Genomic DNA, 13,209 nt, shown 5'->3' with positions numbered 1-13,209 from the left:
GATTTCTTATGCTCTCAAACACGAGCAAATACCAGTGAACCCAGCATTTCATCCAGCAAGTACTTAGCAGGTGCTTTGAGTGACTGTGTTGGAACCCTGGACATACTAGAGTAAGCAGGATAGGAGAGGTTGACACTTTTATAGCTCTTATAATCTGGGGAGGAAACAACCCCCCTCTATATACATATTCATATACATATACATATGAATATATATGAGAATGACTGGTTTGAACTCCGAAGGAAAGTAGCTTATTTATCGTGATAAAAGACCAGGTATCCACAAAAGTTCCTGAGAGTGTTGTATGAAAGCTGAGATGTGGAAGACGGGTGGGTTAGCTTGATGGGGATGGAGGAATGCCCCAGCCACAGAATCACATATAAAAGGAGTTAAGAAAGGGCATGGGGCTTTGAGCACAGAGGACATAGGAAGGGAGAAGGGAATGGCAAGGAGTGATCATGGGGAGTGAATGGTAGCTAAGCCATAGGAAGTCATTTATGGGGGCTAGGGAGGTAGCTCCATTGATAATAATTCTGTCATTCAAGCATTAGGACCTGAACTCAGATCGCCTCATCTATTTAAAGCAACAACAAAATGCCAGTTAGAGTTGTGGCTGGCTATACCTTAGCACGGGCAGGACAGGCAAATCCCCGGAGTTCACTAGCCAGGCAGTGTGTCCCATTACTGTGCATCTGCTTCAGAGATGGACCAAAAAGATGAGGTTGGATGAGACATCTGATGTCACCTTCTTGCCTCCATATACATACATGTCCACATGTATTCCACACACACAAGTGCACATGCAGGCATACTACCTATACATTCACACACACACACACACACACACACACACACACACACATTCTTTTGAGATGGTGAAAATTAAAACGTTTTAAAAGATTTTATGATTTGTATTTTACGTGTGTGTATGTGTGCATGTTTATGTGTATGTATGTGTGCATGTTTATGTGTATATTTATGTGTATGTATGTTTATGTGTGTATGTGTGTATGTTTATGTGTATGTATGTGTGTATGTTTATGTGTGTGTATATGTGCATGTTTATGTGTATGTATGTGTGCATGTTTATGTGTATGCATGTGTGTATGTTTATGTGTATGTATGTGTGTATGTTTATGTGTATATATATGTGTATGTTTATGTGTATGTTTATGTGTATGTATGTGTGTATGTTTATGTGTATGTATGTGTGTATGTTTATGTGTGTGTATGTGTGTATGTTTATGTGTGTGTATGTGTGTATGTTTATGTGTATGTATGTGTGTATGTTTATGTGTATGCATGTGTGTATGTTTATGTGTGTGTATGTGTGTATGTTTATGTGTATGCATGTGTGTATGTATGTGTGTATGTTTATGTGTATCATGTGTGTATGTTTATGTGTGTGTATGTGTGCATGTGTTCATGTTTACACGTGTACATGGTGCTTAGAGAGACAAGAAGAGGACATTGGCCCCTGGAGCTGGAGCTACAAACAATAGTGAGGGCATGATGTGGATGCCAAGAGACACACTCAGGTCCTCTGCCTGTGCTCTTAGCCCCAAGCCATCTCTCGACCATGTGGGACATTTATATTAGTAAAATAATTCTAGATTTTCAAAGGTGTTTGTCTAGAATAGGAAAAATTGATACCTTTTGAAAATGAGTTGAACAGGGAGGCAGACAACTGTAACAAGCCCATCTAAAAGCACATATGACATTATTAATATATAAGAAATATTAAGTTGCCTAGAAAGTATTATTCATCATAATTTTAAAATGCTATATCTAAACTAATAAGAAGATGTAACAATTTCTAGATAAAATGATGATTGTGCCAAAGCTTTGTATGTATTATCAGGAACTGATTTAAAATGAAATTTAAATCATCATGTTACAAAAGAAAGAAATATCAGAAAAACTTATAAAAGACCAATTTACAGAAAAATTCAAATATTTATCTAAGACAAAATTAGTGGAGACATGTAAATGGTCAGATATAATTTAACCATGAAAGATTTAAGCTCCAAATCAAAATTTAAAAGAGATTTGTGTGTGTCTCATGTTTTAAGAACTGATGATTCAAGAGCTGGAGAGATGGCTCAGTGGTTAAGAACACTGACTGCTCTTTCGAAGGTCCCAGGTTCAATTCCCAGTATTCATATGGTGGCTCACAACCATCTGTAACTTCAGTTCCAGGGCATTAGTCACCCCTTCTGGCCTTTGTACACCAAGCATGCACATGGTACACAAACATACATGTAGTTAAAATATTCATATACATTTTTTTTTCTTAATTGACAATTCAGCCAGCTTTGGTGGTAAAACTTGGAATTTCAGCATTCAGGAAGCTGAATCAGGGGCTTTCAAGGTCAAGGTCAGCATGGGCTCTAGAGTGAAATGTATGTCAGGGAGGGAGGGAGGGAGGGGAGGGGGGAGGGAAGGGAGGGGGAGGGGGAGGGGAAGAGGGAGGAAGGGGCAAAATTTTAAAAAAACCTTTATAAATTTATAAATTTTGTATAATACAAAAGACTTAACAGTCAAATTACTGTCACAAAAGGACAAGTTAGGTGACTTAGAGTAATGTCCTCAGAGATTTTTCCATAAGGTGGCTGTAGTTGCAGTAGTGCATGGTATTCAACCCAAGGTTGCCTCGCCTTAGAGATAGCTTCCAGATAAGCTAAAATTAGCATTATTTTCTTCTATGTGATTTTTATATTTAATTCTTAACATATGATAATCGGTGCTCTAATTTTTTTTTTTTGCAAAATTTCATACATTACATTTCTATATGTCTAAATATATATATATTTTTTTTTAATAAGGTGGAGGTCAATGGGGTAGACATCCCATTTCTTTTTTTTTTTTTTTTAAGATTTNTTTNTTTATTATATGTAAGTACACTGTAGCTGTCTTCAGACACTCCAGAAGAGGGCGCCAGATCTCGTTACGGATGGTTGTGAGCCACCATGTGGTTGCTGGGATTTGAACTCTGGACCTTCGGAAGAGCAGTCGGGTGCTCTTACCCACTGAGCCATCTCACCAGCCCTATATATATTTTTTTAACACTTTGCATTTGGCTATATAGTCAATCCTGTGTACCAATAGGCTCTACATTTACAGATTCAAACAACCTCAAGTCAAAAGCATTAAAGTAAAAGGAATTGTTATGCATTGAGTGAGTGCAGACATTTTTCTTGCCATCATAGCCTAGTTACTACGAAATAATAGTGGTTTTGTCTTGGAGTTTCATTGCATTAGGCAATCTCAATAACCTAGATATTTAAATTATTTAGGGGGATTGCATGGGTTGTATGTAAATCCTGTTTTCTATGGACAGGACTTTAAACATCTGCAGATTGTGGTAACTTGGTGGGAGGAGTTCTTCTGAACTAATACTCACAGGGGTGGGGGGATTGTATGTGTGTACTGTGGTGAGTTGCATCAGCCTAATTAACACATCCATTCCCCACCCCCTCCACAGTTTTCTTTGGTGAGATTATTCAGACCTGTCCTCTCTTCAGTTTTCAGATACAGCACGTGTTAACTACAGTTGCTGTGCTCATCTTCAGAACATTAGTTCTGCCACGCAGAACACCTCTATTTTGATGTCAGACTTCATTGTTTTTAGAAATACTAGGCAGTGGCTTAAAAATGAATCAACAATGAAAGAGCAACAATAAGGCTTGGTGGGGGATGGCTCAGTGGGTGAAGCCCTTGCCTGGAAAGCACAAGGACCAGGGTGAGGGGTCTTAGAACCTAGATTATAGTCAGGTAGGCATGGTAGTCCGCCTGCAATCTCCAGGGCAGGGCAGCTGCCTAGATACACCAGCTCCAGGTTCAGCAAGACACTGTGGCTCAGTATATGAAGGAGAGAACTGTTGAGAAATACACTTAATGTCAGTATCTGGCCTCTACATAAATACACACACACACACACACACACACACACACACACCCCTGTGTATACACATGTACATATGTACACACACACCCACATGCAAGCATACATATATGCACACATGTGTACACATATACACATGTAACAAAGGGGTTATTATTGTATTTGGAAAAATATCTGCTTAATGATAAATGGGATCTGAAGGAAATAAATTTCAATAAAGAAACATCCAAGTATTTTTGCCCAAACATTGTTTCAGTTCATCTAGTTAGAGTCCCCGTGGACAGCACTTGGCTGCCTCTCTTGTGGATGCTTCTTTACATTTTACCTGCTAAGTGATGAGTAACACACAGCATATTCTCTCCATCAATCCTGATTCCTGGTGACAAACTGTCTTAGTCAGGGTCTCCATTCCTGCACAAACATCATGACCAAGAAGCAAGTTGGGGAGGAAAGGGTTTATACATTTCCACATTGCTGTTCATCACCAAGGAAGTCAGGACTGGAACTCAAGCAGGTCAGGAAGCAGGAGCTGATGCAGAGGCCATGGAGGAATGTTACTTACTGGCTTGCTTTCCCTGGCTTGCTCAGCCTGCTTTCTTATAGAATCCAAGACTACCAGTCCAGAGATGGTCCCACCCACAAGGGGCCTTTCCCCCTTGATCACTAATTGAGAAAATGCCCCAAAGCTGGATCTCATGGAGGCAACTGAAGCTCCATTCTCTGTGATAACTCCAGCCTGTTTCAAGTTGACATACAAAACCAACCAGTACACAAACCATTCTGAGATAGACACTGGAAGCATGGGCAGGCACAGCCTAAGTCCAGGCTTTTACTGTGAGATGTGTCCTCTGGACTCCCGATACTGTGCATACATTGGTGAAGCGCAGCCTTCCTCCTGGGATCAGCTGGGTGTACTCTGCTAGCCTTAGAGTTTTAGAGGATAGCTACAGTTCTGAATGTGTGTAGTTCAGGTCCCTGGCCCCGATCTGTTTGAGTAGTATAAAAATAAGAATTTTAACACGCATATAGTTACACTGCCGGTGTGCTAGACCTGCTTTAGTTTTAGCTTTCCACTTGAACTTAATAAAGTTTTCTCACCAGAGTGCCTTACAGAGTGTTTTATTCTTGGCATTTGTTTTTCTGTCAGCATCTGATGTCTTATGTGACAGGAGAGGCGTAAGACATTAGAAACAAAGAACTAAGTAAGACACAAGCCTTATAAGAGAATTTGGAATACACAAATTATATCTAGATTAAAAGAATGTATACTAGAATGATGGTTTTAAAATGTCATTAATGTAATTAATGCAATTAATGAAATTAATGTTGGGTTTGCTGTTTAATGTCATCAGCTTGTTTTCATGACTCTTCTAAAAGGTTCCAACTCTGACCCTTCTAACATCAACAGAAATGTATAATTTTTTACTGTTAATTAATTATTTTGTAATTTCACATTGTATATGTGCTGTGCTGTTTTTGATGTCAGAGCAAGCCTAGCTTTGCCCTCAAGGATTTAATGTCCGTGTCATTTATCACTGGACTTTTTTTAAGTCCTAAGTGCAGTGTTACCTGTTTCACTTGAACTGTTTTCAATGTTTGGTATGCATCGCTGTGCTCAGGATTACATCACAAACCTAGAGTGAGTGGGGTTAGAGGTGCTGAGTAACAGAGGTACTGAGTATCAAAGGTGCTGAGTAACAGAGGTACTGAGTAACAGAGGTACTGAGTAACTGTACTGTGCAATGACATGAGAAGTCCACTATAAAATACTCTTCTCAATTTCAGAATAGTTTCTTTCACTTTTCCTACTAAGCCACACATGGAATGTTTTTGCATTATTATGGATCTAATAATACTGGGTTCTTTTCTGATTCTTCTTTGTATTAAAGTCTTATTAATTAAAAATCTGTGATGTGCCTGCTTATGCTGCCTTTTGTCTATTCAAGATTAAAACTAATAATTACTATAACCCATGTAGACTAGTACCACCTCAGGATAATGGTTGTCATTAGAAAATGGATGTAGGCTAGTTATTTTCCTTTAATTTGTCAGGTCCTACCCCCCCACCCCCCTCACCCCACCCCCACCCCCCTGCTCAACCTAGAGGCTCCCCTGTGTCTTGGAGGAGGCATGTGGCCACTCCAGTGAGGCTGCCTTGAGTTAGATAAATCACTGCGGGAGCTGAAATAGAAATTGCAATTTTATTTCCTTGTTTGCGCCTTGCTGTCACAACTCGCTTTTAAAGATATAATATTGCTGCTAGTCATTTCATTAGAAGTTACTCATTTAAAATAATCATTTTCTTTAGATACAACCTGTGATTGGTAGTTAATAAACGTTCTTTAAAATGTCATCTTTTCTCTCTGCAGTTTTGAGAAATGGTGCATGGGAAATTGTTCACTGGGAAAAGGTATGTGTTGGCTTTATTTTATTCCAGAAGAAATGCATACAAGTGTACTTTATGGAATAATTTTTTTATATATTATAAGCAAATGTCAACAACTCTACTAATGCTGAGCTGACTAGTAATTACTGTAAACATTCGTGAAACCTCCCCTTAGCTATATCTGCTGAGCATTTCCGTACTCTTCCAGGAAGGCTGTTCTCTGGAAAGTACTATCTAGAACATTTTTTGTTTCACAGTGTATTTTGAGTACTCTTTCGTAGATTTTGCTTATTTTGTGTTGTAAATTTTGTTTTGATCATCTACTGTCCAAGTAAAAGAAACTGGAGTTCTGCTATTTCGCATTTGCATATTTTAGTTCACACTCATACAGTGAAATCACCCCATTTACATTTTGCCACTTATTTAAAGACAAGTGGTCATGTAAACTAGATGCCATTCTCTACTGAAGCAGAGGTCAGTTCTTCAGAGGTTGACCTGCTAGCTAGGAACTCCACCCTGGCATTGTGAGTGGAGTCACAATGCCAATTTGACAAGTGTTATCCAGGTGTCTGTTCTTGTAGCCATTCCTTACAAAAGGTAAGCAATGACAATTGGTAGTTCTTCCATAGTTCCAGACCACACGGCCCCCAGTCATCCACAGTCAGTAGCCTTGGTGGCCATTAGATGGCTTCTTGGAGGCCAGGGCAGTGGACACTGGACACATATCTCACAGGACATTATCTTACTGGGGCAACAAAAGTGTTGTCTGCTGCCAATTCATTTATGCTCCATTGAAGTCCATGTATGCAATTCTCCTTGGTGATTGTGTATGGTCACCTTCTGTCAGTGAAGGGATAGTGTCTCTTCTCAAATAAAAAAAAAAATTACTTGTTGATTTTTATTTTTTAATCACTAGCTAGACTAAGACCTGACATCTCCTCTTCTAGAGATGTGGGAATTCACAGCTCTCTGCTTTCTGGTCTTTGGCATGAGAGTAATAAGGAGGAAAATCCCTTCATCGTGCTGGATTCTGTAGCAGTCAGCTCTGTTTCACAAGAGTCAATTAGAAAACCGAACAGCCAAAGTCTTTCAGGAATGCCATGCTTTTCTGTGTTCATCAGCTACTCATGGGTTTAAACATTTGACAGAGAAGACAGATGGGATAGATTCAGATACAATGAAGTGAATTTAGATGCATTGCATTGCAAGGGTTGTCTGTATAGTTGACAGACACTGGTATGTCAGGTGGTTTTTTGTTTTTTTGGTTTTTGTTTGTTTGTTTGTTTGTTTCTTCTTGCCTAGACTTCTTGCTCGGGTAGTATACAAAATGAAGACATAACTCTCCTTTGCTCCACTGTAAAATTAACCTTCAACTTTTCCTCGTGACGACCATTGTCTTGAGGTTGTGCTGTTGTGCATAGGTTATTGTAGCTCCCATTTTTAAATATTTAATAGACAAAGGTAGCAAATCACCAGCTGTGGTCACTTATGTTGAGAGCCTGGTTAGTCATTCTTAAGGTCAAGGTCACATTTAATGTGCATATCCCATATTACGATACAAAAAGATGGAATTTAGGTTGTTGTCAAAAGCCCAGTTAAAAAGAGCTGAAGTTATTTAGTAATCATAACTAGTTACATTCGTAAGTTGGTTCAATGATGCATTCAAGATCAACATGCAAAACTTACAATATTTTGATGTTGGCAGCATTGTTAGGAAACACAGGGAAGACCTCATTCTTACTGATAGATACGTGGAATGCTTACAAGCAAAATTTGTGTGAACTGTGAGAAGGAAGCAGGTGTTCTCTAGATGTTAGATATTCACATAAGTGAGGCTGGTATGATAGCTCATGTCAGTAATCCCAGCACTTAAGAATCTGAGTCAGGAAGATAGCCTCAAGTCTGCGGTTAGCCTGATCTATACAGTAAGACCTTCTCTCACACACATGCCCCCAAAAGAGAGATTCAGATAAATATATAATATATGTTCTTTCAAAATTAAAAACAAGAGACTGCTTATTTCAAATTATTAATATAATATTTTTACTGAAAATCTATTTAAAAAGTAGATATTAACAGATAAAATAGAGAAGAATATACTGTCCTGAAATGAGGCCAGTTTCAGTATTTGATAAGCAAGGCAAAATTGGAGATTGACAGGATCAAGAAATAATACTTGAATATTTATGTTATAACTAAATCATGATTTGTGCAAAAATAAATTCCATCTGGCAAAAAGAGTTAAGTGTTAAAATGCTGTTTTGAAATATACATTAATAGAATGAATATTTTAATAAGTATGTGGGAAAGATCAATATCTCATGATCGTGATTATATAAATTTTAAACCTATACAAAAGATTCCACATATAACTGAGGAATATATTACATATTTTTACCAAATAGGACAAAGTATTTAGGTTATTTTTCTTTAAACAAACAAACAAACAAACAAACAAACAAAACCCAATGTCTGTAATAAGCAAGGAGTATCAACTAGACTTGGTATTGTGGTCAACCACACAACCAAAAATATAAACTTAAATATAATTGATGTTTCATTCATGGTCAAATAATTATGAGAAACTTGTATTCCAGAATTTTTATTTCATATTATACTAATATCTTGCACTCTAGCAGTATGACCGCTCATGATGAAAACCATATAGAAGATTCTGGTAATTTATACCCCATCTCTTCAATAATTGTAAAGTATGAGGAAGTCTACATATTCAAAATACTTAAAATGAATACACAGACACCAGAGAACAGACAAATAAGTCATTTAAAACAAGCAAAACTTTGAATTTACATGCCATGATGACATGGAAAGATTTATACACTCACCCAATAAATATTTACTATTAAATATATGTGCCAAGCAGTGAATGAGCTCATAGCAGGTAACAAAACACATAATTGTGCCTCTATCATAAAATGTAATCACAGGTGAAAAGATTAGGCCTGTGCATCCTGAGCCACCAACCATGCAAAAATACACACACACACACACACACACACACACACACATATATTGAGCAAGCAAATGAAGACTTTCTTGGTGGCCTGGCCATGTTGCTGGGACAGGTCTTGTGCTTGGTTCACGTGAAACTTTGTACAATGAAAAATAAACTTAATAAAAATCAAACCAGTAATGACATCCCCATGCCTTTGTGATATTTAAAAACAACAACAACAACAACAAACCCTGCAAATGGTCTTTGCTTCCTGGTACTCTCACTGCGATTCTTAGTGCGTGGATGTTTTTAATGTTCCTCGGAAGACTTAATGGATTTGTCAGTGTACAGAGTTACCACAGAACAGCAGGAAAGCTCTCAGATATTAGCAACCCAGCACTCCACATTGCCATGAAGTGGTTTCTCTGTTCCAAAGGCGAAGTTTCAAGAGTCTGATTTTAAAATAAGCGTTGCAATGACAAAGCCCCCCCTCCTCCCCCAAGAAGACATATCTCTTGAAACAGAAGCATCTGGCCCCATTGATCTCACTACACAGAGGCCACTTCTTCACTGAGTCATGCAGAGGTCACTGCTCAGGCTTTTTGAGACAGGTCCAAGTAGAGAATCTAGGTGAAGGGTCTTGAAACAAGCACGTTCTGGCACAGTTGGGAAGCTTGGTGTGAGCTGTGTGCATAGCTGAATGTCACGGTGCAAAACTTTCTAATGTGTAAAGTCCTACCAGGAGATAGATTTCCCTGGATGAAATCATATCCTGAAAAGAAAAACTCAAATTAAATGCAAATATGTTGTTACCTACAATTGGAAATTGTTTGATTCTTAAAGAAATCCTTTATAGTTAGAAAATTTTACCCCTTTTTCATAATCCTTGATCATAATTGCTCCTGTCCATGGCTTAGGAGAAGTTGAAGGGAGTGAATCTAAAGCCCTAGATATTTCCCAGTGTCCTCCAGTGGAATCCATGTTCAAAGCATTTCTTCTATCACAGCCTTTCCGTCTTTCTGGTTCTCTTATTCTGGAATGAAGAATACCATGCACAGAGGTTAGAACCAGGAGAGAATGTTGCCTAGGACTCTGGGAGAAAGAGATCTAAAGCAGGAGGAAGGAAGGGAGTTCCCTGCCTTCCTCACATCCTGAGAGCTACTTGGGAAGTGAGTAAGCTCTTGGCTTTCCAGGCTGATGGGGTCCCCACAGCGCAGCATCCATAGAAGGGGTTATATTTCTCTCAGTTTAATAATCCAAGCCCTTCTGTTGTCTTGCCATGAATAAAGAAGCTGGATAGCACTGCAGCCGGTTAGGAATTTTCATAAGTCGAATGCATCAACCTAACGCTCCCAGAGGTGATGCAGCCCTGGTTGTATGAAGCATGTAGCTTAATTGAAGGAAAAACGTTAACAGGTGGAGGTGATTAAGGAATGGTTAAGTGATGACTGGGGTGGCTTTCCCTCTAAATGCCTTGATTGGAGAGCATTTTCTTTCATAATCTTCTTGTCCTTGGTGTTATTGGTTACTGTACATTATTAAAAGATACTGTGTATTTGTACATATCATTTTTATAGATGCTTTTTATTTTGTATGTTCACCCTCTTTTGAGGTAGTGGGAGTTCAATTCCAACATCCTTGGCATTTGGGGCATTTTTAGATAGATAGTCCACATGGCAGGTTGCAACTGAAGTGATTTTTTTTTTTTTTAAAGAGCATACCATCGGGCACTTTCCTATCTGAAAACCAGGCATATATGCCATGGTTTATAAGGTGCCTTTCTCCAGCCTTCCCTCACTACTTCTCCCAGAAGATAAAATTGCTGCAGGGACCCCCATCTGCAGTAATTTCCCCATAATGATTCCCACTGAGGGTCCTGTTCCTGAGCAGAGCCAGGTTGTTGCTGAGTTGGGGACTCACTGTTTGCCCAAAGCAGTAAGAACCCTGACAAATCACTCCCAATCGTTTCTGACCACAACAGAACTTTACCTTCATACCATACTCAAGGGTGAAAAATGCTACTATATGATAATGAAAAATTGCAGTTTATGTTGTTTGAATTATGAGAGTCTCATAGTTATGAAAAAAATCACCCTACAAGATAGGTAGATGTGTATTTGAGTCTCAGCTGTTCCACTCATCATGAATATGTGACTCAGAAACAGAATCTTAGATGTTTTCTTCCTTTCTAAATTTAAAGTGACTGCTCGCAGATATCATTTCTTCACTTGTACAGAGACTTCCTTAAGTAGGGAGAGGTTTGAACTGTGGGTTCCTCCTTCTTATTTTTATGCCAAAGCAAGAGCATCTACGAAGTTGAGATGTCAATCAAATATGTAGAATTGATCAATACATTTTCTTAAATAACAGATAAAAACAAATATAGAAGATTAGAACTTTAAAAAAAATTCTGTGCATTAATACAATGGGTTGTATATATGTATATATATATATATATATATATTTTTTTTTACTACCTTTCCATGCAGATAATTAACCAATTCCCAGTTTTCTTTCAGGTAAATGTTGGAGATATAGTTATAATAAAAGGCAAAGAGTATATACCTGCTGACACTGTCCTTCTCTCATCAAGGTAGAGACACCTACTGATGCTCAAACAGTGTAGAGGATGGTTTCTCTACCCTGCATTGACCTTGTGATTTCTCCAAGGAAATAAAGAATAAACGAAGAATTTCAAAACCTCTCATGATTCTTAATTAAGCATTTACAAAACCGCTTGGCCTCACGTGTGCCATATAGAATAAGTGTCAGGTGCTACTTAACCCAGACTGAAGAGCCTCCTCTTTCTCTGGCTCCAGCCAGACCCCTGTGGTGTGTGCGGACCACTAACTCTGTTTATGAGTCCCTGTCATTTATATGATGCTGTCCATGGATTGGGCTCAGTGGCTTTTTTTCTCTTTCCAGTCCTCACTTATAATAAATTCCTTTAATGTGCAGTCACCTCTCTCGCTAACTTTCCTATTCCTAGCGGTGAAATGGTACAAGAGAATGGATGAGTGATTTCTTACTGCCATTGTGCCTTTCCGTATGACACAGTTTTCCCACCAGACTGAGGACTTTATTCTTCCTTTCATGTCCTTTCTGTTATTGAATATAGATAATTTTTTTGTTGCATTCACATTTTAAGAGAGTTGTGAATCAGTATTCAGAACATATGGCCTTAGGATTAAAAACTATCACACTAGTCCTTGTATAAATTTAGGATAATTTAAAACTTTACAATTTTAGTTCTGAAATAAACAAAGAAGAAATGTGTTTTAATGTACTTGAGGTTGTTTATCATCATTTCCTTGGACAGTTTGATTTGTAAAATCCACATGAAAATATGGACAGTGTCCTTTTTTCAAAATCTATTTAATCAGGTCATGATTTAAAACGATTGGATTTTTTTACAAGCTAGTGATGCATAATCAGGGAGGTGGGTCGTTCCTTGGCTATTTATAGAAACAGGTATTCAGGCGTTTGAAATAACTCAGGCTGTTTTGATTTCCCTATCTGGCGTCTCTGTGTAGCACAAATGACTGTTTTCTTTAAATCTGACTTTCTGTCCTTAGTTACCTTTGTCGACAGCTTTGTCAGAGAGAGTTTCTAAGATGGAGTTATCAGCTAACTGACTTTACTTGTCTACATAGGAGCAAGCTCAAGGGGAAGCTTCAGGTAGCTTCAAATTCAAGGAGGAGTATCATGCCAGTTCTATTTTTCATTAACTTTTAATCTGAAATGAGCAAACTGAAGTGTTAGCATGTAGCCATGAGTACATGTATGTAGCAGAAACATGGAAGAGAGCAACTATGGCTCTCATTGAAATCCAGGCACATTCTTGGCGTGACTGTCATATGTCTCTGGATACAAGGGCTTGCCCTCCTATACTCTCGGAACCACAATGTGTCACTTATACTTTATTAGTTATTAAATCACTTCAACTGGTGCAGCCGTCCACTA

The 13,209-nt window shown here is 38.3% G+C and overlaps 1 protein-coding gene across 4 annotated transcripts in view; it reads left to right on the top strand.

Moving 5' to 3' along the window:
• Atp8a1 (ATPase phospholipid transporting 8A1) overlaps window positions 1-13,209 on the top strand; it is a 226,127-nt gene that overhangs the window by 54,780 nt on the left and 158,138 nt on the right. For 2 of the 4 annotated variants that reach the window (XM_021162270.2, XM_021162269.2), the window contains exons 6-7: window positions 6,274-6,314; window positions 11,766-11,839. In XM_021162270.2, coding sequence (XP_021017929.1) covers window positions 6,274-6,314; window positions 11,766-11,839 — 115 coding nt within the window. The remainder of the gene's footprint in view (window positions 1-6,273; window positions 6,315-11,765; window positions 11,840-13,209) is intronic. The other 2 variants (XM_029478096.1, XM_021162268.2) reach the window with 1 other exon arrangement.

This window comes from Mus caroli, chromosome 5, assembly GCF_900094665.2.
Source record: "Mus caroli chromosome 5, CAROLI_EIJ_v1.1, whole genome shotgun sequence".
Taxonomy (NCBI): Eukaryota; Metazoa; Chordata; class Mammalia; order Rodentia; family Muridae; genus Mus; species Mus caroli.
Note: the sequence above shows the minus strand (reverse complement) of the source record. Positions and strands in the feature narration are given on the sequence as shown.